General features: G+C 42.1%; 1 protein-coding gene across 2 annotated transcripts; it reads left to right on the top strand.

Annotated features, from left to right (window-relative positions):
* Window positions 1–1,724: 1,724 nt before the first annotated feature.
* On the top strand, window positions 1,725–25,374 carry PHLDA1 (pleckstrin homology like domain family A member 1). 2 transcript variants are annotated; one of them, XM_066591662.1, is made up of 3 exons: window positions 1,725–1,858; window positions 4,552–5,140; window positions 21,490–25,374. In XM_066591662.1, the coding sequence occupies exon 2, from the start codon at window positions 4,651–4,653 to the stop codon at window positions 5,101–5,103; it is 453 nt and encodes a 150-aa protein (XP_066447759.1). In that variant the 5' UTR covers window positions 1,725–1,858; window positions 4,552–4,650; the 3' UTR covers window positions 5,104–5,140; window positions 21,490–25,374. The 2 variants fall into 2 exon arrangements, with proteins under 2 accessions (XP_066447759.1, XP_066447758.1); XM_066591661.1 differs by lacking the exon at window positions 1,725–1,858 and having other exon boundaries at window positions 4,458–5,140.
* Window positions 25,375–27,641: the final 2,267 nt, after the last annotated feature.

Raw genomic sequence — 27,641 nt, 5'->3', positions numbered from 1 at the left:
TTTTCAGGGTAGGTCTTAGGGTGGATCTGAGTCCAGTGTTTATTTATATATACTGGGCATCAGTTTTTTTGTAAAATTTTGTTTGAAAGCATGAGAGCAGGGTTTTTACTTCTTCGATGTTAGGACACTGTCACTAAAATGACAAGACTAGGTAAGGACATTCAGCTCACTGGACCCAATACAGGAGCAAAGTAGTATTTACTCCATTGCAGTACAGAGGGTTGCGCTGGACCTAGTTCCTCTTGTTCCCATGGATAGTATTTCAGGCAGGGTTGCCTGAGATAACTGAGGGCTACTTATGGACAGTGGTGTCTAGTGTTAGGGTCAGTATCATGGAGAAATTAAGGAAAGACATAGGGAGAGATAGCGTTAGGAATAGGATTTCTCTGCATATTTCTGTTCTACACCATCCCCTCCAGTCTCCACTGTCAGTTTTATCATTATCATCTTCTTCCAATTGCCATCACTTTCTGCCCCTGTTATCTAATAGTAAGTCTCTAGTTTTGTACTTGTGTTCTGTATTAAGTTCATACATGCTTCATATCTGTTAATCTTATGGCAGTCTAATTGTGACTCTGTCTCTATTATACGTTCTGAGAGTATCTGAGTACTTAGAGACATGGATAGTACCCAGGAAAGGTGACTACTACTATAGGCAAAGTCAAGTATCCAATCAGCTTCGTTACACACATGCAGCCCATATGGCTTCCTAGTACACTTTGTGTGCTGTCTCTATACAGTACTGTATAATAAAGATATTTCCACCTAGAAGTGGTGCAGCATCCAAATGAACGTGACACAAATCCGACATAAATGCCTGCTTGAGTCTAAAATTGAAGGCACAGCACAGTAAGGCTTCATAGACTTCTATACGTGTCTCATTAAAGCTTACTACAGCTTGGCTTTTGTACTGAGCTGTAATAATGACATGTGTATGAGAGTTTATTCAGTAAAGTAATGGAAGAAAACAGAGGTTCCCCTGTTGCTTATGGCATAACAATGACCAGTGCTTTAATCCAAAACTTATGGATTGAAGCATCCTTTTTGTTGACTTACGACAAAAACACATGGGTGCATGCGCTAACATGCTCGCTGCTATGGAGCGTATTAGCGCATGAGCCAGGGTTTTCTTTTGACAGTTCAACCTCTGCGCTAGTGCACGTGAGTAAAAACAAAAAGCAGGAATATAGGTCCTGCAATATCCTTCCCACACATAGTACTAACGTGTGAGAATCTCGATAGTGTAAACAGTCCTGTTATATGGCCTTAGCGGGACTAAAACATGTCCATCTGTTTAAGCCCTTAAGTCTAGTCAACACTTGTCAGAGATCTCCCAGTGCTACTATTTGTCTAGCCGGGCTTTAAGACATAACCATGCCCCGTTAAAACAGCAAAACTTGGCAATATTTTAATATATTCATTGGATATAAGATATTTTTGTATTTGTACATTTGCCACATTCCTAATGTCAATTTTCCCAACTTGAGCTCCATCACATTTGCGGAATCCACTATGGAGATCTAATAATAAAGCTATGTGCAGAAATGATGAATGGAGTGCTGCTACTATTGTCTCCTCTCCCTTTACTCCTTCCTCTGCACGTCCATGCTCATGGCTGAACACTTCCAGCAACATCCGAGGCTCTGATGTCTCTGGATTGCTGCTGCCAGTGGGTGGGAATTGCTTCAAAAGCCAGAGGGGAAGATTTTCCAGAGAAAGCTCAAGGCTGCAGCTGTTACAGTCACACAGGATACAGTTGCGCTCCCTATTACAAGCCGCTCTATTATTTACTGGAGGATTTATTTTATATATCTATATATCCGCCTGGTGTAACATCACACATTGAGCTGCTTGCCAAGTGAGTATCACATCTATTCTCTGGAATGTTACTTAATAGCATAACATCCTCCCAATAAACTCCATGTACTACTTCAGTTGGTGGTATGTTAATATCAATCCAGTGCAGTGTAGCGTTTTACAATTGTACTATTTGGAGGCTGTCTCTAATAATATTAGTAACGCATCCTGTCCCTTACACTGGTGTTTAGATACAAATGTATCAGAGTGGAATTTGTCATTTAACTCTTTGTAGCTACATTGTTAATATACTTTATCTGTAGTCCAATGAAAAAGCAGATTGTGATTATGAAGAATTGACAAATTCAGCTCTACCGTATTTGTAGATCAATATTACATTTATCGATTCTTGAAATTTGCAGAGGCTCAAAGAGACATAGTGAGACAATGTATCACTTTAAATGAGTTTATAGTAGTCATTGGAAGTTCCTAAAGACTCATAGTATTCTCTAAGGTGAAATATTATTATTCTGCTTCTTCGTCGTTTCTGCCAATCAGGTGATTCTATCATGCCAGATTCTAATTTGCAATTAAAACATTTACTATCCTGTGCATGCGTTATTAATTGTCTGGATATGTGGCAGTGTTGGCACTAACTTCAAGCTATAAAGTAGGCCAATAAAAATAGATGTGGAAGTCATGTACATCAAACTTTATGTGCATAATTTATGGATGGATTCATGCATTGGGGTAATATAAATGTTAGTGGCAGATTTGCTGTGAGTATGTAATTAGCCAACAGTTTTTGCATGAATTAATTAACCATGTTATGTTCTATGTCAGCTGCTTGAAAATAGCAGAATATTTTTTGCACAGCATTGTATACAATTTGCTGGCTCTTTGATGCTGATGTTAGAATATATAGGGATGTCTCCATATTTAAATGAACAGTTAACTAAATAGATAAATACATTATGTCAGTATTAGGGCTGTCTCATATAAGCGTGTTGGTATAGTGTATTCCATGATTTTGTGCGTTAAATATGCTGTACCAATCGCCCTCAGGCGGCCATGTTGCCGCTCACACATATTGCACGAAATAGAAATAAGATAAATTGCAGCATGTTCTGTCTTGGTGAGTATTACGCATGTATACACGCTAAGGGCTTATTCCCACAAGCGTATATCGGCTGGCCACGAAAACAGCCAGTCGATAAACGCTACCGTGTGATGCACAGGGAGTGATGCACCCCGTCAGGTGGGAGGAAACAGCTAAGCTCTGCTAAGCTGTCTTCCCCTTCCCTCCCTCTTGCCGGCTCTCTGCAAGGGGAGGAGGTGGGATGGGGCTGTGCTAGTGTGCTGAGCTCCCGCCCCTCTCCACTGTCTGCAGGGGTAGGATGGGGGAGGGGCTTAGTTCGGCCCTTTGCATTGCAAACAGCGGCAAGGGGCAGAAAGGAGAACAGAAGGAGGACAAAGTTTAGCAGTCACGCTGCTAAACTCCCTCCCAACTCCCTTCTCCTGTAGCTGTCATTGGTTCCCATAGGGGTCAATGAAGCTGCCGCCACCGACGTAGAGGTGTCTGACCGGGCGCTTTTACGCTGCGGAGATACACCCCTGTGCAGTGATACATTGTAAACCAATGCATGAGAGGGGCAGCATATATAGGCCGGGCGTGAAAACATGGCCAATATATGCCGATGTGAATAAGCCCTTAGGTAGTGCATGACGATTGGCGGTGTGCAGCAAGTACGCAATGTCTCCCGCAGGGTTGCACGCTGCGAATTACAACCATCTGAGCCCAGCCTTAACTTTAAGCTGGGACGAAAGGGGAGCTAGTGAATTTACTAATATCTATGAAAATATCTTGTCCCTGTGATCACTACTTTGTCTCACATATCTGTAGTTCTGGGAAGCTCCTCAAACACTTGCATACATTCAGTACTGTGTAAAAGTTTTAGGCAGGTGTAGAAAAAATGTAAAAATAAAAATTTTTGCTCAAAAATAGAAGGCGTTTGATTGACTACACATTTATTCTACAGCAGGGCAAGGACCCCCCAAATAAAGCCAATGACATGAATTATCTTCAGCATAAAGAACAGGTGGTCCTGGAAGTGATAATATGCCCCCTCAGAGCCCTGAACTCAACATTATCAAGTCTATCTGGGATTACAGGTAGAGACAGAAGGATTTGAGCAAGCCTACAACCACAGAAAATGTTAGTTCTCCAAGATGTTTATAACAACCTTCTTGTCAAGTTCCTTCAAAAACTGTGTGCAAGTGTACCTAGAAGAATTGATGATGCTTTGAAGGCAAATGGTGGTGCAACCAAATATTGATTTAATTTACAATTCTCTTCTGTTCAATTCACTTTAGCATTTTCTTAACTCATTTCAAAAACCTATTAACACTTCTATTATTTTTGAAAGTATTCTTACTTTGCAGCATTTTTCCCACACCTACCTAAAACTTTTGCACAGTGTTGTATGTGAATTATCTTAGCAGCTTTTTAATAGTCTAGGGATAAAATGTAGTACTTGACCATGATCTAAAGAGAAGGGTTCAATGACCCAAAATGGCCAGCAGGTGGCACCCATTTGTAACCTCTGAAAAACGCGATATTCTGGGAAATCACCAGCAGCAGAGGCATTGAGTCAGAACAGACTGCAGCTGCTGCCGTCACACTCTGCCCACAGAGCTGCTGTCTGCCTGGCACATCGCATTGTCACTGCCTCACTGTTAATGATTCCTTTTCAGAGTCTGATCTCGCTTTGGATCGCCCTGATCAAGTCATCCTATACCCTTCTAGGCTCTGCAGGGCTTCAACATTGGCACTTGGGTCCATCAGTGAGAAGCATGTTGGAAAGCAGCTGTAAGGTGGTGAAGGAAGGACTTCTGGAGAAAAGGAGTGATGGCTTGCTGCAGCTCTGGAAGAAGAAGAGATGTCTATTGACCGAGGAAGGTCTTCTGCTTATTCCACCCAAACAGCTGGACCAGCAGCAGCAGCAGCAGCCTGGCTCTCCAACAGAACCTGCCAGGATCAAGGAGCTGCATTTCTCCAACATGAAGACGGTGGACTGTGTGGAAAGGAAAGGCAAATACGTCTATTTCACAGTGGTCATGGCAGAGGGTCGAGAGATTGATTTTCGGTGTCCACAGGATGAGGGATGGAATGCAGAAATCACATTGCAGATGGTGCAGTATAAGAACAGACAAGCTATCCTGGCTGTCAAGTCCACCAGGCAAAAACAGCAGCACCTGGTCCAGCAACATGGGCACCGCATCAGGAGCACCTCCAACTCTGCATAACCCTAGCATCCTAACCAGCACTTCCATCTGATTCCAGGTAATTGCCGCACAGTGACACCTCACATGGGTTTCTGCTACAATGTATCCACATATTTTTGACACAAAAGATACCTCACATTCAGTTTTCTTGTCAACCTGTTGTTTCATAAACTTTTCTTCACTAATAGATAAATATTTTCTTTAAGGAAATCCCGTTGTCTGGAGCTTCTGTTGATTAAATGTAATAATAGTAAAATAAAAGTTTTAATAATAGTTTTTCGGCTGCTTCACATCTGCACTTCATCATCCGGTAAAATGCCGGACAGCTAAACGGAAACCGAACGAACCCCATTATAGTCAATGGGGTCCGTTCGGCGCTGTCCGATTGCATCATAAGACGGATCCGTTTGGCCAGGGGATTCCCCTTTCCTGCTCCATTATAGCAACCCCTGAAAGCAGCCAAACATCTGCAGTGTGTAAAAAGTTTTAAAACGCAAACAACATAATTTCTTTTAGTGCCTTCATGAATTAGTGTCATAGTATTATGCTTTGGTGTTATTGTTGTGCTATTTTTTGTCTTTTGCATTACAGTTGAGGTATTTTTATGTTTATCAAACTTGTCATAGGATGCATAACCTCAGAGGAAGAGTGATACGTTTTTAGAACATTGCAACATGTTCTGACTTGTCCCTCAGACATACAGGAAGGTCTGGCAAGGACCTCCACCAATATGTAAAAAGCGCTGCTTGTGATGGAGAGAGTTAGGCTATGTTCACACTCACATTTTTTTTTCTTTCTGTTTAGTTCTTATGTTGTGGAAGCTAAACAGACATGCAGGGAAACTAAAGACCTTCAATCCATTGTAAAACTGAAGCAAGAACACAGACTGCTGCACTTTTTGTTTCCAGTTCAAAAAACGTAACTAAAACAGGTTGCAACATTTTTATTTTTTTAACATTTTTTGTCAATGGAAAACGGAAGCTAATGGAAAGCTATTGATTTGCTTTTGCTTTACATTTCCGTTTTCTTTCCGTTTAGCTGCTCCCAGAATGGAAACAAAAAATGCTAGTGCCAACATAGCCTCAGGCTCTCATGCAGCACGTTTTTTGCAACGTTTAGCCCGGCGTTTCAAATGCCACGCTAAGCGCTGTCAAATGCTCCCATTGATTTCAATCGGGCCTCACAGAATAGCGTTCAAGATTTTCGAGCGCTGTCTGCACTTTTTCTGTGCATTTCAGCACTTTTTAACGCACCTAATCACCCATCACAATGTGTGAGAGCGACCTTAGGGTGAATTCACACCTGCGATTGGGGCACAGTTCAGGGTTTCCGACTCTGCTCTGTTTTTGGAGGCGAGAAACTATAGTTAACTGCGCATTTATGGTTATCGCTCTGTTAAATTTAATGGAGGTTCTAGAAATTTACAAATTAGAATGAGGCTCACATGCGCTTTTTACCGCAATTTCAAAATGTCATGGTAATTGCGGTATAATGCTCCCATTGATTTTAATGGGGATTTGCAGACATGAGCTTGATTTGCAAGCACTGTCTGCTCTATTTTACTGCATTTAGCACACCTCATCACCCATCACAATAATGGAGTGCGCATAAGTCCGCTGTCAGATGCAGGAACCTGCGCCGAAAGTGAAATCGTGGCAAAACGCAGTAATTGAAATCGTGGCGGTTCGCCGACAGTATGTGCGAGAGTGGCCTAAAGCTGCTTTCACACTTGCGCTGGGTATTCAACTTTTCTACTCTGTTCGGGAGGGCAGGGAAGAGGAATCCCTGTGTCCGAACGATTCTGTCTCTGGACGGAACCGAACAGTGCCGGGTGGACCCTATTGCCTATAATGGGGTCCGTCTGTTTTCCGCCCAGCTGCCTGGTTTAGGGATAGAAGAAAAAGTGCTGCCTGCCTGTTCTTCCAGTATTTGCAGCCGGATCTGTGGCAGAACCTCCAGACGGGGGTTCCGACGCAGATGTGAAACCACCTTAAATGTGAGTGTAGGAGTACTAAAGAGGTACTTAATGTTAGCACCCTGTTACAAACTGTGCCAGTAGTTAAATTGAACAGATTCCACTATTCTCCTCCTATGGGTTGGCTACTAGCCACTTCTGGCTGCTGCAGCTGGATAAGTGATGCTTTGCTAGTCCTGTCACCATACACACTACAGTCATCCGGCCCTGCCGGAGGGGAGTCACACATCTGCACAGTGCTAAGAATAACACTGCCACAGCAAGGCAGCCCATGCTTCATTTCACTGCTGCTCGCAGGATACATGGGGATCTTCTCTATACAGTATCTATGTTGCTTACAGTATGTGGGCTTATTTTGCTCACATGTTAGACAGCTTCAAACATATAACCTACAATTCTCCATCATTGGACAGAGGAAGGAATCCTTACAACTTATATAAAACACTAAATAGGGCATGGCTAAAAAGTGTTGCTTCTGCATCAAACCCTTACAAAAATACTAAAATGTACTGATAGGGTAACATATTCATAGATATATATGTCACACAAGAAGCCCCGTATTATAGGCTTTTACGATTTTATATTTCAGCATCAAAAATTACTTTTCATACTTCATATTTAAAGGGGCCGTAGCAGAAATGCAGTCCTAAATGGCAGTGGTACCGGTCAAGTGGATGGGCCACCATGTAGTCTGCCCTCTTTGCAAGCTGCTTTGCATTCTGAAAGGAGAGATAGAAGGCAGTGTCATGCCAAGGGTCCCCTTCTGTGTCGTTTACACACACTAATAGGGAATGGAATAGAAAGCTGTTGTCTTCTGGAAAAAGGTACAGAATGTGTCACTTTTAAATTCACTGCCCCTTTATATATATGATCTGCAGAACCTTTTAAAGGGATTTTGAGTTTCAGAGAGTACATGAGAATAACTTTTTTATTGAGTAATAATTAAATATTGTTGGGCTGCCTTTAGCTTGGATGCAAGATGTGATACGGGTGGGCATGGAGGCTCTAGTACTCTGTTCTACTCCCTGTAGCTTGGATACAAGATATGATACAGGTGGACATGGAGACTCTAGTACCCTGATGTACCTCCTCTAGCTTGAATACAAGATGTGATACGGGCAGGCATGGAGGCTCTAGTACCCTGTTGTGCCACCTCTAGCTTGAATACAAGATGTGATATGGGCAGGCATGGAGGCTCTAGTACCCTGTTGTACCACCTCTAGTTTGTATGCAAGATGAGATTTGTGCAGACATAGATGCTCTAGTACCCTGATGTACCTCCTCTAGCTTGGATACAAGATGTCATATGGGCAGACATGGAGGCTCTAGTACCCTGTTGTGCCACCTCTAGCTTGGATACAAGATGTGATATGGGTGGGCATGGAAGCTCTAGCACCCTGTTGTACCACCTCTAGCTTGGATGCAAGATGAGATACGGGCAAACATAGAGGCTCTAGTACCCTGATGTAGCTCCTCTAGCTTGAATACAAGATGTGATACGGGTGGGCATGGAGGCATATCAGTCCACATTTGCTGTAACTGATCCTCTAAATTGTGCAAACACATAGGCTGTCAAAGTTGGAGTGGCAATATTGTGGAGGCATTCTTGTAATACCCTTGATGTGTGCAGCCCAGCATTATCTTGCTGGCAAATACCTCTTGGAAGCCCTGTGGCTGCAGGATGTCTTGAACATATCACTGAGCTGTCATTGCCCCTCGTACCACTTCTAGGTGTGACAGACTGTCATATGCGATGGTCCCCCAGACCATCAAACGAGCAGTGGGCCACTCCACAGCAAGTGCAGTATTGAGGCACTCATCCATAGGTCTCCAGACACAAACATGGCCATTGTCAGTGCCCAATCTAAACCTCGATTTGCCACTGAAGACAACCCTGTTCCACTTCTGTAGCAGTCCAGTTTCAACACTCATGACACCACTGCAAATGGAGGTGACATTGGGTGAGTGTCAAAGGCAGTATATGTAATGGGTGTCGTGAGACCAAATGTCCTTAAGCCAATCACCTGGAAATGGTTTAGACAAACACAGGGGCCTGTAATGATGGTGCTTCCTGTCTCTGGAAAGCGGACAATGAAACAGTTGGAGCTGCTTGTGCTTGTCGAACGATCCTTTCTACTGGTGGTCTGTTGAGAGTTTCCCATGCCCGGTCACTTTGTGTGAATGTCCTCGCGCATTCAATGATCCCAGCACTTCCTGTCTGGTCAGAACAGCCCAATTCGTTGACATGACCATCCAGCATCTCACATTCCAATCATGCCCCTCCTCTGAAACTCTGTTAGGAGCATGAAATCTCTTCAAATTTGTCGTAGAGGCATGTCTAGTGCTCATTAAGCTCTTCACAAATCGAAAAAGAGGTCCATTACACACAAGGAGCCTCTAAGCGCCTTTTTATAGACCATGTACCTATGTGCATAACCTTACATTTATCAATGTTGAACTTCATTTGCCATTTATGACATCATTGAATGCCTATGATTGGTTTATTGAGTGCTGGCTTTAATTGGCAGAGGCGGTGCTCCTCAACCAATCAGAGCAATCGTTTGCTGGAGGCCGGGTATTCAAGCCCCATCACCAGCAAAAGATGCTCTGTCACCATTGAGGACTACACGAAAGCCTGCCAGAGTACCACAGCCCAGTGGGAGGGACCCAGACGGCACCTGCTAGGTGAGTATAAGACACCCCCGAAAAAAGGACCCTGTGCCTCTTTGGGGGCAAAATTTAATATAAGACAGGGTCTTATTTTCGGGGAAAGGTGGTATTATGCGGCACAGTGTCAAATGCTTTAGAGATATCTAGATATACAAGATAAATAGACTCTCCCAGGTCCAGCCCAGAACTTACTTCGTTGTAGAAGCTCATGATGTTGGTTTGACATGATCGACCCGTCATTAACCCATGCTGATGAGAGTTATACCGTAGTTTTACTTGAGGTATTCCAGGATGTCATCTCTCAGAAATCCCTTGAATATTTTTCCAATTATTGAAGTGAGACTTACCGGCCTGTAGTTACCAGGCTCTCTGTTAGACCCCTTTTTGTATATTGGAACCACATTGGCAATGTGCCAATCCAGTGGTACAATAGAGTCCCTAAGGATAATGTGCAACTCCAATTTCTAAAGTATACAAGTTTTGTGCTCTTCCTTGCTGTCAGCAGCCATTAGTTCTATTCTACTACTTTGTTTAAAAGAAACATAAGAGCTTCATAGAAACTATTCAAAAATGATTTTACTCATTGGCTCTAAATTTCATAGAAACCTCGATTGTCGACATTCTGTAGTCTTGGAATGTGATGAGAATAATAATCTTTTATATTTTATATATATAGTATAAGTTTTTAATGTGTACATGCATGTTTTAGAAATGTGTCCTCTGGTGTGCGCTCAGTACGCCACTTGAATGCTTTGAAATGTAAAACAGAGGAGTGGCTGAATGATTCACTTGATACTCTCCCTATTTATCTTCTGTGATATCGGAAGTCATAAACAGATGCTAGATTGCCTGCTATTTTTAACTGTGCTTGTGGTATTTCTGAAATATTAGCCACCGTACTTTTCAAATTAGCCCTTCCTTTATTCAACAAGAAAGCTGCAGATAAACTATGGGGCACATAGCAATACAATAATGACATCACTGATAATTATACTAGAATACTCTATTATTTCCTTTCGTCTTAGTTCATAAACTTTTTATAAGTGTATTTTATGTTAGCCTATGAATGATGAATGTCACTGTTAGGCATACATTACCTATATGCTATAATAGCATATGTTTAAAGGGGTTGTCCCGCGGCAGCAAGTGGGTCTATACACTTCTGTATGGCCATAATAATGCACTTTGTAATATACATTGTGCATTAATTATGAGCCATACAGAAGTTATAAAAAGTTTTTTACTTACCTGCTCCGTTGCTTGCGTCCTCGTTCCCATGGAGCCGACTAATTTTCGCCCTCCGATGGCCAAATTAGCCGCGCTTGCGCAGTCCTGGTCTTCTGCTCTCTTCAATGGAGCCGCTCGTGCAGAATGCCGGCTCCGTGTAGCTCCGCCCCGTCACGTGCCGATTCCAGCCAATCAGGAGGCTGGAATCGGCAATGGACCGCACAGAAGAGCTGCGGTCCACGGAGGAAGAGGATTCCGGCGGCCATCTTCACCGGTAAGTATAGAAGTCACCGGAGCGCGGGGATTAAGGTAAGCGCTCCGGTAAGCTTTCTTTAGGTCCCTGCATCGGGGTTGTCTCGCGCCGAACGGGGGGGGGGGTTGAAAAAAAAAAAACCCGTTTCGGCGCGGGACAACCCCTTTAATGGATACGTCATGAAAAGCGCATGATGTTACCTATAAGCTCCAATATTAAAAAACATATACCACACACTATACTTTTTATTGGATTTATGCGGGATGAAATAGCATAGTCTACTACATTATTATATTCCACGTTTTTCTTTGTAGTATACTGACCTATACCGACCGCATGAAGGCTATTCTTTTAGTCCCCTTACGACATATGGACCCCTATGAACATGTGTAGCATGTATGTATGTAGGCAGCTTTTCTGGTATACACTACATAGAAAAAATGTGGTGTGAATGTGGCCTAATAATGCTTCAAGGATGTTGTTCATTTGTTGGCATATGCTGTATATCTGTATTTCTAGGCTTCTGGGTGATTATGTTATATAATAGGTCTGTGCTGGGCGTCAATATTCCCCGTGGGGAGTCTCCTTGTCACTGAACGGTGTTCATTGACAAGGAGACTCGTCACGGGGAGTAAAGAATCCCCTGCCACAGCTGTGGCAGAGGATCGTGATGTTCTCCCATTGCTTTCAATGGGGCCGCCGCTTCTGCCGGCAGCCCCACTGAGAGCAATGGACTGTCGGCAACCCCTGCAGTGATTTTCAGGAAATGGCTTTAAATATAAGCCCTTCCCTGAAAATCATCCCTGGCTTGTGTAAAAAAATAAAAAATATATATATTCACCTCTCCACTGCTGTTGGGGCTCAGGCGTGTCCAGACGCTTGATTTCCCAGCAGTGTAGCGAAGTTCTTTCAGCAGGCGAGGATTTAAAATCCCCGCCTGCTGAAAGGGCTGTATCTGATTGGCTGAGCACTCAGCTAATCACAGGCAGGGCTTAGCCATTCATTGAATTCAATGAAAACTTCGCCACACTGCTGGGAGATCAAGCGGCTAGAAGAGCCTGAGCCCGAGAGCAGTGAAGAGGTGAATATATATATTTTTGTATTTTTTACACAAACTAGGGATGATTTTTAGCGGCAGCCCGATTGAAAGCAATGGTGCACAGTGCTGCTTTCACACGTGTTTTTGCACGTACGTGGGTGCGCGGTTTTGTGCATACGTATGAATGCACGAACACACGCTCATGTGAGCAAGGCCTCAATCAGGGTTTTCATAACTGGTGTTTATGACTGTAACCCGTACACCCCTAACCAGTTGGATCAGGAGTATTTGATGCTTGCTATGTCCCAGTTCTTTGCGTGACATTTCGGTTGACTCCCCTTGTTAATGGAGGGCTTGTAGAGAGGGGAAATCTGCACATGTTATCACAGTTGTTAAAAAAATAAATCTGCAACATCTTTCGCTGTGGTTGGTATGCACCAAATTGCTACATCAGTTTAACCACTAAATGTCCAGTCAAAATCTTTGCGTTTATATAACCCAAGCAAGATGACATTATACAGGAAAGAAGGTTTTCTTACAATTTCTAGGACAGCTGTAAGACTATACCTTTCTGCAATGGATGTTGAGATGGTTAATTTATTAAACAGATCTAAAATGGTTTGCCTGCTATTGGGTTGTCTATATTATGTTATTGGCTTGGGTCAGTAATTTGGAGGTTTAGTATCATTACCATATATTTGGTGGCAATTGAGATTGCTGTAGTAAATTGTAACATGGCAAATTACGTAACGGAGCTTCTTTATGCTTATGAATGCGGGTCTAATCAGTCATATTCATGCCCCCACCTATTCCTGCCTCCTCCTGCCCTCCTTATTGTTGAGTGACAGTATGTGCTATAAATAAGGCTTATACACCAGCTGCCATAAGACCAATGTGAAGAAGGGAAAGAAGCAGCACTTTCCTCATGAATACAGTGGACTCGTACTTGTGACTCCAATGGATTCATTGTACAGCCTTATTAGACAGAAGTCCCAATATTTCTTGTTATAGTAACCCTTTGGAAGTGTATGCATACTATGATGCCCTTATCCAGAGGTGTAACTTGAAACTTCTGGGCCCTTATGCAAAATCTGTAACAGGGCCCCCAACTATAATGCTTTGTTCATAGTACTGGGCTCCCTATATGAAGAAAAGTGGCCTTATGGGCCCCCTAAGGCTCCTGGGCCCGGGTGCAACCACATCCCCTGCATCCCCTATAGTTATGCCCCTGCCCTTATCTATAGCAGTATATTATACTGACGGATCTTCTTTTAAGAAATAATGTATGAAAATATATCTGAAAGTGTAATTCTTGAATAAAATCTGTACTAATATATTAACCCACAGGTCATCGTATCTATGGTACCAGTAAAAAAGTTTGGATGCAAATTTTCATTCTATGGCTTTTCTTCTTTTTTTTTCATGGTAGATTCATATTGAAGACATAAAAACTATGAAGAAACAAATATGGAAGTAAAGGGAATCTACCATCATCTTTTTGCAGTCCTCACTAAGAGCAGCTTAAAGGGATTGTGTAATTAGAAAATGACCAATTATATAAATCATATCTTTAAGGATTTTTTACATTTTCGGTCACAATTTATACTTTTAAAAAGATTGTGCATTTTTCAACCTGATCACAGAGCCTTTTCACAAACGAGGCACAAGGCAAGCTGTCTGTTTGTAGGAGAAGGGATGATTTCATATTTCAAGTATTCATTTGAATATTCACAGCATTTATTCTTCTCAGCCATTTTTATAAAGTATGCTTCAAGGAGAATGCACTGCTTATGTCGCTCTATCATATAATGATTAGAGATGAGCGAGCGTACTCGGAAAAGCACTACTTGCTGGAGTAATTTGCTTTATCCGAGTATCGCTGTGCTCGTCCCTGAAGATTCGGGTGCCGGCACGGAGCGGGGAGCTGCAGGGGAGAGCGGGGAGGAACGGAGGGGAGATCTTTCTCTCCCTCTCTCCCGCCCGCTCTCCCCTGCTCTCCGCTGCGACTCACCTGTCAGCCGCAGCGGTACCCGAATCTTCAGGGACGAGCACAGCGATACTCGGATAAAGCAAATTACTCGAGCGAGTAGTGCTTTTCCGAGTACGCTCGCTCATCTCTAATAATGATGTATGACTTTTATAACTCCATGACTCTGCACAGATCAATCACACTGGATAACCTAAAGAACAACCTAAGCCACTGTATTCCGTAATGCCGCTGATTGGCTGGAACTTTCAATTGTGTGGGTCTCTGGGAGTTGTACTTAAAGGGGTTGTCCCGCGGCAGCAAGTGGGTCTATACACTTCTGTATGGCCATAATAATGCACTTTGTAATGTACATTGTGCATTAATTATGAGCCATACAGAAGTTATAAAAAGTTTTTCACTTACCTGCTCCGCTGCTGGCGTCCTCGTCTCCATGGTTGCCGTCTAATTTTCGCCGTCTAAAATGGTCGAATGGCCAAATTAGACGCGCTTGCGCAGTCCGGGTCTTCTTATCTTCTCAATGGGGCTCCGTGTAGCTCCGTGTAGCTCCGCCCCATCACGTGCCGATTCCAGCCAATCAGGAGGCTGGAATCGGCAATGGACCGCACAGAAGAGCTGCGGTCCACGGAGGAAGAAGACCCCGGCAGCCATCTTCAACCGGTAAGTATAGAAGTCACCGGAGCGCGGGGATTCAGGTAAGCGCTGTGCTGTTCTTTTTTTCAGTCCCTGCATCGGGGTTGTCTCGCGCCGAACGGGGGGGGGGGGTTGAAAAAAAAAAAACCCGTTTCGGCGCGGGACAACCCCTTTAATATCAGTGTTCTGAAAAGACACTTGGCGTCCACTAAGACTACAACTCCCAGAAACCCACACAAGTGAAAGTTTGAAGTGGTTCCAGCCAATCAGCTGCATTATGGAATGTAGCAGCTTAGGTTGTGCTGTAGGTTATCCAGAGTTATGAAGTGTGATTGATCTGTAGTGGAGTCATGGAGTTATAAAAGTCATACACTATATGATAGAGGTTGCACACAACTCCCCATTACATGTAAGTGATTCATATGGAAACAATTGCCTCGGTTTTCGTTGGTTTTGTATATCACCGTTTGTTTTCGGACAGATTATCAACGAAAAGTGAGATATCACTATTAATTTTTAGAAAAATTTAGTTACTAGTCAAAAAAAAATCAACAAACCAAAACAGAACGCCCCCTTACCGCTCCTTTATGTTCCAACGCCCCCTGTCCCCCCTTTTTGTTCTACCCCCCCTTAAAAAGTAAAAACACCCACTATGGGGCAATAACACCCACATTGAGAACCACTGGTTTAAACGACTATCGGTCCATGTAAAAGGGACATTAGTTGAGTGGTTCTTGCCATAGTGTGGATTAGAACAGTAGTTGAATAGGGCTAAAGACTCTATGGTGCTGTGTACCAACACTGTGTCTGAGTAAAAAACAATTGATGGTCTTAAGCACATTAAGAAGGCAAGAAATTTCACAAATTAACTCTTCACAAGACATACCTGTTAATTAAAAACCATTTCAGGTAGCTACCTCATGAAGCTGATTGAGAGAATGCCCAGAGTGTGCAAAGCTTGTATCAAAGAAAAAGGGGGCTACTGTGAAGAATTAAAAATAATAAACCTATTCTAGTTTGTTTAACCATTTTTTCTTTACTACTTAATTTCACATGTGTTCATTCATAGTTTTCATGTATTCAATATGAATCTACAATGTAGAAATGTAAAAAAAAAACTAAGAAGAAAAACCATAAAGTGTAAAGGTGTGTCCAAACTTTTGACTGGTACTGTATGCATCGTCTCATATAAAGATTATGCAGTATCCCACAGTATTGTTCTAGGAAGTGTAGAGTCTTGTAAAGAAAAAATTGCTTTGATAGTTTATTTTTGTGATAAATTATGCACAATTTTGAGAGATTATCCAATGGTATTAGGGAACATGTCTCGTGATTACCTGTAATTTAAATTTGACCTTAGACTGCAGATCAAGGAACTAATTTTCCAATACTAGATTGATGCTATGTTCACTACGCGACCATAAAATGGGTACAATCATGTTTGCGATGTTTCCCTGCATGGCACCGCATTTCGATACTACGCACGGAAAACATTGCAGCATGTCCTTTCGTTTTGTGATATCACCCATTGCTTTCAATGGGGCCGTCAGAAGCAGCGCCGGCCCCATTGAAAACAATGGGAGAACATTGCGATCCTCTGTCGTGGCTGTGACAGCCATGCCGGGGAATGCCTTCAGCTCTGCAGGGATGTGAGGCTGTTTCCATATGAAAATGCCTCACATCCATGGTTTGCGAGGGCGATATGGGGCCGTGAATCACAGCCCCATATCGCCCTTACCAGTGTGAAGGAGCCCTGACTCTCCGTAGCAGCGCTGTTGTGACTTAACATAGGAACTTTGACCTGGCCTGACAGGTCACTCAATGTATCAAACTCAAATTTCATGATTTTACGGCAGTGGTGAGGATGTCACAAATCTAATGACACCAAAATCATCCACCAAAGATCATGCAAAGGGGTCAAAGTGCGGTGCAAGAAAAGGCCTGTAGGCTTTCTTTGTATTAGATATATTTCTTACTCAAACATCCAATGCAGCTCTTTTCTTCAATATTCTCTAACCTAATTTGATGCATAAAAGAAATATGAAGCTGTCTGACTGTGGGAGGTTATTTGCCTTCGTACTCAATAGGTTCCAAATGTAGGCTGAAAAGAAGAGTTTGTTATTTCCAGTAATCTGATACGATAAGCTGCTCAGTCTCAGTGGTGTCTCCATATATAAGTACAAACATGTAACTGGTATAGCATAGGGCTCTCACGGGTTGCATTGCAACACCCATTACGTGGGGCACCTAAGATGCCCTTTGCAATTTTAAAGCAGTTTTCTGGGTTATTTTTTTTCAAATCCTGCTGCCCATTACCAAAAATAATAACAGAGCAAATATTCACTTCTCCCGGGTCCCCACGTGTTCGACTGCTTCGGTCTATGTTAGGCTGCATGACTCTGTGATGTGCCTAAACAGACTGACTCCAGCGTGTGAAGATAGACCCGGCACAAAGGATGGAGCTGTGATGCTGGACATGTGGAGACCCGGGAGAAGTGAGTATTACGCTAATATTTTCACCATGGGCAGCAGTATTTAAAAAACTAGACTTCTAGCCCTTTTACACGGGCCGACTTGTTTAAACGACTATACAAGCGCTGATGTCACCACTAAGGTCGTTAGCACTCGTGCAGAGTGTTTACACAGAAAGACTTACTGCTGGATCATGGGCTTCTCGTCCACTTAGCGCTTCACCTCCTATGGGAAGCGGGGAGTGTTTACACAGCACGGGAAGCCAGCGACCCAACAATGTTTTTTAAGCTGACTGAGAAATCAGCTTAACAAACTGCGCTCAAATAGTGAGCAATTTCTTGGCATTTGCACTGAACAATTATTGCTCATATTCGTTTGTTTAAACTAATTTTAAGCGATAATCATTACATGTGCAAATAAGGAAGATTTGTTTCTCAGAGGAGCATGCGTGGCCTTATAAGTCTCCTCACTCACCTCCTAGGTGTCTCCACACACCTTAGAGTGAGATGATACTTTTCCAAACAATCATTACATGTAAATTGGCCTTTAGAAAACCCCTTTAAAGAAACTTAGTTACTGTAATTAGGTTTTACTAGGCAAGAAATGTATTAAGATTTACTAAACATTTGCCCCATAATTCTCAAACTGTGGTAAAAAAAAAAGAACTATTTTGCTAACTCTAATTAATCTGATACACTGATACCCAGTACTCTATTTCTTTTAGTACAGACATGTGAAATATTCTAATAATACTTTATTTTTATATTCTTCTATTTTGCAAGGCTATTTAGTTCATTTTATCTCAGACTTTGAAGACTGATAATAAATTTATCCAAGCAGAATTATTTTTTGACCGATTTCAGCAATGTGTATTCTAGCCTTGGAAATATCAGGGTCAAGCTTGACAGCAGTGTCCCTGGAAGTTCGCAGACATTAAATGAAATACTGTGAGATGCTGTGTGAGGTATAAGAAGGGAACTAAACATAACAATAAATCGTGTTCTCCAGTATCATGGAAGTAGAGGTCTGTTTTCTATCTCTTTTAGGCCGCTTACATACACGGGCGTCAAAATTGCACGATTTTCTTGCAATGCAACAGTGCTACAAATCGCATGTAAAAAAATTGCCGTATGCTGAATATTGCCGCGATTTATGATGTTTTGTAGTCCATATTTCACTATGGAGCCTTTCTTTGTGTTGCATCGCATCACACTAAATCGCGTTTTTCGTGCGGTGCAATGCAACTTTAACAGTGAACTAGTCAGGATTGAAAATTTAGCTTGCTCTTATTGCAGTCTGGCTTTCTGTATACTACCAGGGTCTATGGTGATTGGACCTGACCCGAAGTTTATCAGATGGTGCATTCTTGGCTTCTTTTTTTGTGAGTTATGTTTTTGTACATTTTTTCGCTCACCTCTGTGATTTAAAGTTAGTTAGTAGTGAGATAGCGTAGGTTCTGACAGAAGCATGGTGACCTTCCGTGGCCCATCCGCTTATGTCTTTGGCCAAAATGCAGGCAAACACCCGCATTCATCAGTGTGTGTGTGTGTGTTTTTTTTTTTAATGCAGTTTGCTATAGATGCCAAGCAAGACTGGGATATCATGTCAGTGTGGTGCACTATGGTAATACAGGGCAATCAACTGCTTGGCCAGTAGGGGTTATAATCTTGTATGATGTGTCGCACTTATCTATGGCTGACTTCTTTGGTATCAGTTCACATGTGCAGAGTATATTTGTTAGCAGTCACCCCTTTCCGAATCTGGGCTGGGTTGAGCTGGGTGGCTGTATACTAGTCGCCATTGAACAATTAGCTTGCTCATATTGCAGTCTGGCTCTCTGCATTCTACCAGGATCTAATAGTGATTGAGCCTGCCTGCAGTTTATCAGATGGTGCATTCTTGGCTTTTTCTGTGAGTTATCTCTATTGTCTCTATTGTGGTTGAGGATCTACAGACAGTGAGCCATAACGAAATAATGATGGAGGAGACAGTATGCCCACTATGTAATGACCACTTCATTTCACTATTTGCAACTTTTCAGTTCTTTAGCATCTTTCTGTATCCTGAAAGTTTTATTTAATCTAAACTGGTCAAAAATTCGGTACTAATTAATTTCGTGATATACCTTTATCAGAGACATACTTTTATTTTTTTGTTGCAGAGCTTTAACACCCCTTCTTTCCTTCTTTCCTTCACTCATACATGGAGTTACATCTGAGACATATTTTATCAGTGTTTCAGAATTATCAGCTCACTGAGAGATTGGATTATGTGCTAGCCACAGAAGTCTATGGAGGAGAGGGTAGCAGCCGCAGGGTGAAAGATTGACAAGGAGACATAAAGAAGATGCTGGTAGTTCCAGTACATTTTTTCTCATCTCAGTACTGGATTCTCAGCTGCACTGCTCAGTTTTGCTGTACAACGTCCTCCATGCTGCTGCTTCTGAAAGTGTGCTACAGAGAGATAAAGAGTAGGAAGTCCTCTTCTTTGTATATGCAGTGTATGGTAGCCATCATAGTAGCTATTCTCCACCCATTATCTCTGGGCAGAGGCATAGCTAAAGGCTCAGGGACTCAGGTGCAAGAGTTTATCTTGGCCCCCCAACTTCTCTTAACCCCTTAACACAGAGGCATACGTTGAAGCTCTTGGGCCCCAATGTAAAACCTGTAATGGGGCCCACAACTATAATGCTTTAGTCACAGTACTAGGCTCTCTATATGGAGAAGAGAGGTCTTATGGACCCCCTAAGGCTCCTGGTCACGGGTATTACCACATCCCCTATAGTTATGCCAGTGATTCAGGAAAAATGCACATGGGTTATTTAATGGTCATAAAGAATGCTACTCGTCTTATACACAGACGTCAGCTTATTTTTAAAAGTCAACTGAAACAAGATGTATGCTTTTCGATATATTTACATCAACAGTGTGGATAGAGGATGGTAGTAGAGGTTACAATTAAGGCCTTCTTCACACAGGCGGATTTGCTTTATAAAATCTGGAGCAGGATTCCAGATTCTGCAGCAAATCCAGCCCATAGCATGCTATGAGAAAATGCGATTTCCTGCCCACAAGCGGAAATCAATCACGATTTTCCACTCGCAGGGGAGAAATCGCAGCATGCTGCGATTTTGTGCAGGCTACACACAGACAGCTTCCATTGAAGTCAATGGAAGCCTTCCAACCTGCGGCACTTCCGCAATGAGCACTGCAGAAGTATCATGGGATCTGTGTCATCGCCGAGCTCCAGCGCTTACGCGACAGAGTGCTGGCACGCATATCCGCAACACAGAAGATGCCACTGGACAGGCACGCAGGGGTCACCGGCCGGGCACCGGGTCGAACTCCGCTGTGCGAATCCCGGTTGCAGGGTCTGACCCGCCTGTGTGCAGTAGGCCTAACTGTAGCTCCACAGAACATCTAACTCCGTACTCACTATTTTGATTCTGTCATATACTGATGTTTTATAGCAAAAGTTGACTTCTGCCAATCGCTATAAGGGGTTATACAGCCTTATAACCTGATGTCTTAACCTCAGGATCGGCCTTCAATATCTGATTGGTAGGGGTCTGATACTCTTCCTAACCCAACTCTCTACTGAAACGGAGAAATCTTCACATGCTCTCTTCTTTGTTGCAGTGGTCTTTTTAAAACAAGAAGTGCAGTTATATTGATTTTCCTCTTGAATCAGATTCTCATAAGCTCATGGCCAACTGTGATTTGTTAGTATGTTGTATCAAAAATAAAGTGACAGATCCCTGAAAAGCTGATTTAAAGATAAGAGCCAATGTGCCTATATTCATTTTTATTACTTTAGTAAAAATGGCTGCAACAGGAAACAGAAATTTCAATATGTTTGGGAGCAAAAGAAACATCATTAGCAGATTTGGGCTTTATTCTAATGCAAATGGTTATTTTTGAATGGAAATCTGCAGTAAATGAGCATCAAAGCTTTATGGACTCAATTGGTAATAACTGTAATTAAGATCAGTGCTATTCCAAAATATTGGCTCTCCTGATTATTTAGGCCACTAGACATTACATAACATATAGTAGTATTGTTAAATGTTTGTATAACAATTGCTTATAAGGCCTATGAAGGTTACAGTGTTTCCAAATGTCACTAATTAACTGTGCCTTAATGTTTTACAGGTTGAATTAAGGACGCACTTTACTGGCTACAAGAAGTCTTTTGCTCAACTCTCGTAATACATTCAAACATTTAGATATGACTTTGCTGGATTAAGAACATATGCTGCAGCTGAAGACATGCAGGAATGTCTGCAGTTATCTATGGACCATAGGATGTACATTAGGGATGGAACATATGTGGGGACAAAACATATTTTCATTTTACTGTATTCTATTTATTTCTTCCTTTCTTGCTATGTGCCAAACATGACTGTATAAGGCGATCAGCTCAGTGTAATGATGTCTAATCCGCTCCACGTCGCTTGGCTTCTTCATTCTGAAAGTGTAAATGTATGAATGCTTCATCTAAGCACAGGATAGGTTGTTATGTTGTACAACTTTTGCTTTCTTTACTATGGAGGACACAAAACATTTTCTGCTGACATTTACACCCGAAGTTAAATCATATGAAACATTTATTTTTCCACCTGAAGGACAAAAGAAGATGAAAACCAAACAATGGGATCTGTTTCTATTTGGACAGGTTGATAATTCCCATCTGATGTTTTCTGTCTTTGTGGTGGATTTGTAACTTTTAGCCTCTGTATATTTGTAGTCACAGTGCAGCTTCTATTAGCTGTAGGAAAGATGAGAGGTTCACGGCTGAGTACTCCACATATATCTGTTCCTCCCCAGTTTGGGTGAATTTCATGTTGAAGAGTCGAATCTGCACAGAAAGAAAAACAGAAGGGTAAAATCTGAATGTTGGTTCCAAAGTAGAGGGAAGAATGACTTGTTAAACACCTATTATACATACCCTTATATAATGCTGTTCCAATTACCGTGCAGAATGAAAATAATTAGCCTCTTAATAATAAGGTTTAAAGAGATCTGCAGTAGAAAATGATACATTTTATGTACTATAGCAGCAGTAATCAAATTTTTGAAGGTGCTAGCCACTTTCAAATACAATAGATGGTATTGAGCCACACAGTATTTAAAGGGAAAACACTTATTAAAGACATGACTAATTAATATTACTTTACCCTAGTAATGATTGCTAGTAATATACTTTTGATGATAGTACAAATTTATTAATTCAATGATATCAGAGTGCATCATATTCACCGCAGCTGCCAACAGCTAAGGAGCTACATGCAGGTGGCCTAAGAACCACATGTGGCTTCTGATCCACTGGTTAGGGAACACTATATCATAGCAACGGTCTGTCAATAGATACAAGTAGTTACATAGAGCTTTCTGTAGAAAATATTACACAGTGTGTCATACTCATTTGTTACTAAGTTTAAGGCTTCTTTCACATGAGCGCATATTGGCCAGCGTTTTCACGGCCGGCCAATATACGCTTCCATCTGGGGAGTAGAAGCTTGTGAACGGGCGCACAAATCTAACGTTTGTGCGACCGTTCACACAGCATGGGGCCCGGTGCATATGCACCGAGCACATCATGCCATTGCCCATTTCCCCTCTCTCCCCATCGCAGGCTCACCTCTCATCTCCTCCCTGCTCATTCTTTACAATAGGAGGGGCGGGGGCAGAGCTAACTGGCGGTCCGTCCCGCCTCCTCCCATTAATGGCTATGGACAAGGGGCGGGGAGAGGATGGTAGCTTAGCTCCATCCACGTTTCACTCTTTGTCCATAGCCATCAATGGGGGGAGGAGGCGGGACAGGATGGCGCTTAGCTTCGCCCAGGGCCCGCCCCTTCCATTGTACAGAATGAGCGGGGAGGAGACGAGAGGTGAGCTTGCGTTGGGGGGAGGGGTGAAGGAGAATAAAGGGAGGGAGTTTAGCAGCCACGCTGCTTAGCTCCCTCCCATCTATGGCCCCTGCTTTGGGCACGATATTGGCCTTGCCGGGTGCTTTTACGTCTCAGTAATACGCCCATGTGATCTGATGCATTGTTATCCAATGCATCAGATCACAGCGCATATTGGCTTGGCGTGAAAAAGGCCGGCTGTAAAAAAGGCCAGCCAATATGCGCTCCTGTGAAAGAAGCTTAAGGGTGCTATTAAACAACCACTAGCAGCTGCTGCTAGTGTATGCATTTCCCCCAATAATTGCTGGGAAGCACTTGTAGATGCAGGAGCAGCCCAGCAATTAAAAGAGCCCATGCAGCGGCTGATGTATTCAGGCCGAAAAGATAGTTCCGGGACTATCTTTTCAGCCCGGGAATACGGCCATAGGATCTGATGCATTGGAATCCAATGCATCAGATCGTAGCATATATCGGCCAGCCGTGAAAACGGCGGCTGATATATGCTCGTGGGAAACAGCGCTTAGATATAGAAGAAACACGATATTGGAACAGACCCTAATGCTATATAAAACTATTAGAAACCCCTAAACATCCTACTAATCATTTCAGAGAAAAAACTGAAAACTTATGTATGGGGTTAGTAGGGAAAACCTTCTGTGGACACTATTTGCACTGGTTCTTTGATGTCATAGTCGTAGGGATGACATCAGAGCATGTTCTTGGCCTCTGTATGTACTGTATTCTTTATGATTCAAAAAGCAGATGGTCAGTTGAGAAAGCTCCATGTAGCAGCATACTGTATATGGACTGCATACATACACTGATCACTATTTCTACTTCACCCATCTAGGCTATGTGAACCTATATTGGTAAACAATGTTACCATCACTTTATAAATCATGGCACTCTGAATTAGCCTGGCTTCTGTAATTAATCTACAATCTAATACTATAGAAATGTTATAGTGTTCATACATTAATGTGATCACTATAAATACCAGTATTCTCTTAGTTAGTCATACCATCATATTCCCTAGATCTACTACATTACCTAATCTCCAGAAAATGACTGTAAGAATAAACTTCACATCGCTGCTTTAAAATAATTTTGAAATAATGCCTCCAATTTACAGGTTTATAACATGCACAAAAAAGTTGCTTATTATTCAGTGAGATAGGGCTCATTTACAGCTGTGTGAGGGCTCCATTAGGGCTTTCTGTCTCCCTGTTCCATTTTTGGAGCGCTGAAATGGAATAAAAACTGAAATAAACATTTCCAGTTTTTCCCCTATTGATTTCAATGCATTTTCAAATAAACAAGAAAAGCTTTCCATTTGCTTCCGTTCCATCAGGTTCCTTTTTGTTAAACAGAATAAATAGCGCAGTCTGCAGCACTGCTTGTTGTGTTGAAAAAACGGAAACCAACTGAACGCTTTTCGTTTTTTTTAAACTCATTGAAATCAATTGGGAAAAAAAAAGAGATATTTATTTCAGTTTTAATTCCATTTCTCTGCTCCAAAAAGGGAACAGAGGCGGAAAGCCCTAACGTAGCCGTAATGCAGGTGTGAACAAGCTCTTATGGCCATTTTACATGGGCTGACAGTTGGGTAAACGACTGCGCGAGTGCTGACATCACCGCTCAGGTTGTTAGCGCTCGTGCAGAGCGTTACGATGAAAGACTTCCCCGATGGATCACGGACTTCTCGCTTAGCGCTTCACCTTCTATGTAAAGTGCTGAGTGGGGAGCGTTTACACTGAACGACAAGCCCGCGATCCAGCGATAATTTTAATGCTGACTGAGGGCAGTTTCAGGTGAACAGTTTTCTACCTTTATGCGACCGTGATAATTCCGGCTGCATAGCGGGACAAAACCAAACCACTGTTTTCATTGTATTTCAGTGGTTTCATTTCCGCTATCAGGATTCTCGCCCATTAGTTATACATGCGAGAAAAGATAGGACCTGCAGTATCTTTCCCGCATGCAGTGTTAACTAGTATCAACTACATGCAGGAAAGATAGGGCAGCACCTATCTTCCAGCTATTTTTTTCAAACTCCTGTGCTATGAACAGCCGTCGAAAAACCTTGTTCAGGCGCAACTATGCTCTGTACCGATAAGTGTAGTTGAGCCTAAGTTCATCTGAAACTACCCTTGAAGGGCTCAGTCACACAGGCGCATCGGCACCCGTACACCGGCGCCGATGCGCCCGTGTGACTGAGCCGTTACTGCAGAAAGAAGACGGCTGCACCTGAAGACGGACGTCTCTTTGCAGCGCTGATGAAAGAACACATGACCGGCAATGAAGCCGGTCACATGTTCTTTCCTCTGGCACTGCAGAGATACGTCCATCTTCAGGTACGGCCGTCTGCTACCTGCAGTAACACGGGCGCCGATGCGCCTGTGTGACTGAGCCCAAAGTCAGCAATAAAAACCTGTGAACAAATAGTGAGCAATTTTGTGCATTTACACTGTGCGATTATCGCTCAAATTCGTTATGGCCCATAACTTGGGAAATCATCTATGTTCTCAACCAAATTGTGTGTGTTCCCAATGGGGGGGGGGGGGGGGGGTACCATTGTTGACCTCCATCATTTTTGTAGCTGCCACTAGTTGTTTTATAACTACAGTTCCATGTAACTATATCTCGATTTTGTAAGGCCTTATTCACACTTGTGGCAATTTAGTGTACGCCATTTTAGTACATCAGATTGTTGTAACTGATGTATTTGATAATTAATTACTGTGCAATTCATCTCTCTTCTGTTTTTTTTACATTGTCCTCTATGGAGGATAGAAGGCATAACTAATTGACAACGTGTATCAGTTATGCCAAGCCGTATGCTATTTTAGCCCAAGTATGAAAGCAGCCTAAACTTAAATTGTTACTGTTTTACCTGCAAAGTTTCATTCTAGGAATGTCTGTATAGTTTTCAGGTATGGATGTGCCTATATATCCATGACCAATTTATAGCCAATCTTGATTAGGTGTCAGTGATGTATATACCTTTTATGCATTTATGTGTATAGTATCAGTTATTGAAGTACTTACAATCCCACTTTTGGGTTATATTTTCTTGTATGTTCCCTCAACAAGAGAGAATCTGTTATTGGATTGTCCAATGAGAGAGTCTATTTAGAGAAAACTTGAGGTAAAAAGTTGTTCTATTCCTCAAATCACCTAAAAATGTTAAAAATGAAGTGTAACTGTACAATTTTTGCCTTTGTATTTGCTGCTTTAGGTTTTGTATAATGCCCTTATAGGGGTTCATTCTTTAGGTTTGCTTATACATTGTAGGAATGGGACTTTTGGTCATATATTTTTTTTCTTTTTGAGACGGCACACATTGAGAAGCATAATGTAAAATACATCTCGGCTGGCTATGCTTGCTCAGCTCTATGAACTATACAAATCTGTCAACCTATAGCCAGTAGAGGTGGCTGGGAATTATACCCTTACAATATACAGACAACTATGGGATCTTCTTTGTTTCATCTGCAGAACTGTTTATAACTATAAATTACCAGAACATTGAAATGTTACAAGACATTTATTAAAAGTGCCAAGTAACAGTGGAACACTGAGCCATTTACAAAGTCTCAGTCGGTAAAGGGCAGAATTTCTGGGCAGCACATATTTTCCAGTGACGTGTCCTGTGCTGGCTCATTGCAGTGTTTTGCAGAATGTGTTCATACACTTGTTCAGTACTGATGTCACCAGATCAGAACGTGAACAGTATCAAAGCATGATATTAGCTTCCTCTCTTATATCTACTGGGGCTCTGTCCTGTGTCTTACATGACATAGTTCACTGTTTGAAGTATTGAGGATAGCTGTAAGCCAAAAACTCAGTCTGAATGGGAATGTGATCACCCTATAGCATATAATGGTAGGCACATGCATTAAATAGACCGAGGAAATTGCAAAGGTAAATGTTAAACTCACTGATAGCCCTGTGCAGTAAGTACATCATGTCTCATCATCTACCCAATGTAAGAAAATCGTAAGAACCTTAATTACAAAGTAGACTATGAAATAAATCATCAAACATAATTTATTCTGCAGTGCAAACAATTATTTTACCATCCCTGGATGTAGCGCGTAGTAGAAGCACAAAGAAATTTTGGCTGCCCCTGTTGAACATTAATATCTGATAAATGCATATGAATGTTTTTTCCTACGATCAGGTATTCTGTCTGCGTGGGATCCTGTGCGGTTTCTTTTTATTCATATTATGCAAATCAGGAGGATATGCAAATGAGAGACTCTTAAAGCTGCAGTCATCGGCCAAATGTTTCATCGTGACACCACTGTGAAAAGGAAACAATGCTGTTGCCGCTTTGTGTGTGTAAATAGTAATCATGATATCTGAGAGATGTGATTTATTTTTTAAAAGACA

Source organism: Eleutherodactylus coqui, chromosome 2 (genome assembly GCF_035609145.1).
Source record: "Eleutherodactylus coqui strain aEleCoq1 chromosome 2, aEleCoq1.hap1, whole genome shotgun sequence".
Taxonomy (NCBI): domain Eukaryota; kingdom Metazoa; phylum Chordata; class Amphibia; order Anura; family Eleutherodactylidae; genus Eleutherodactylus; species Eleutherodactylus coqui.
Note: the sequence above shows the minus strand (reverse complement) of the source record. Positions and strands in the feature narration are given on the sequence as shown.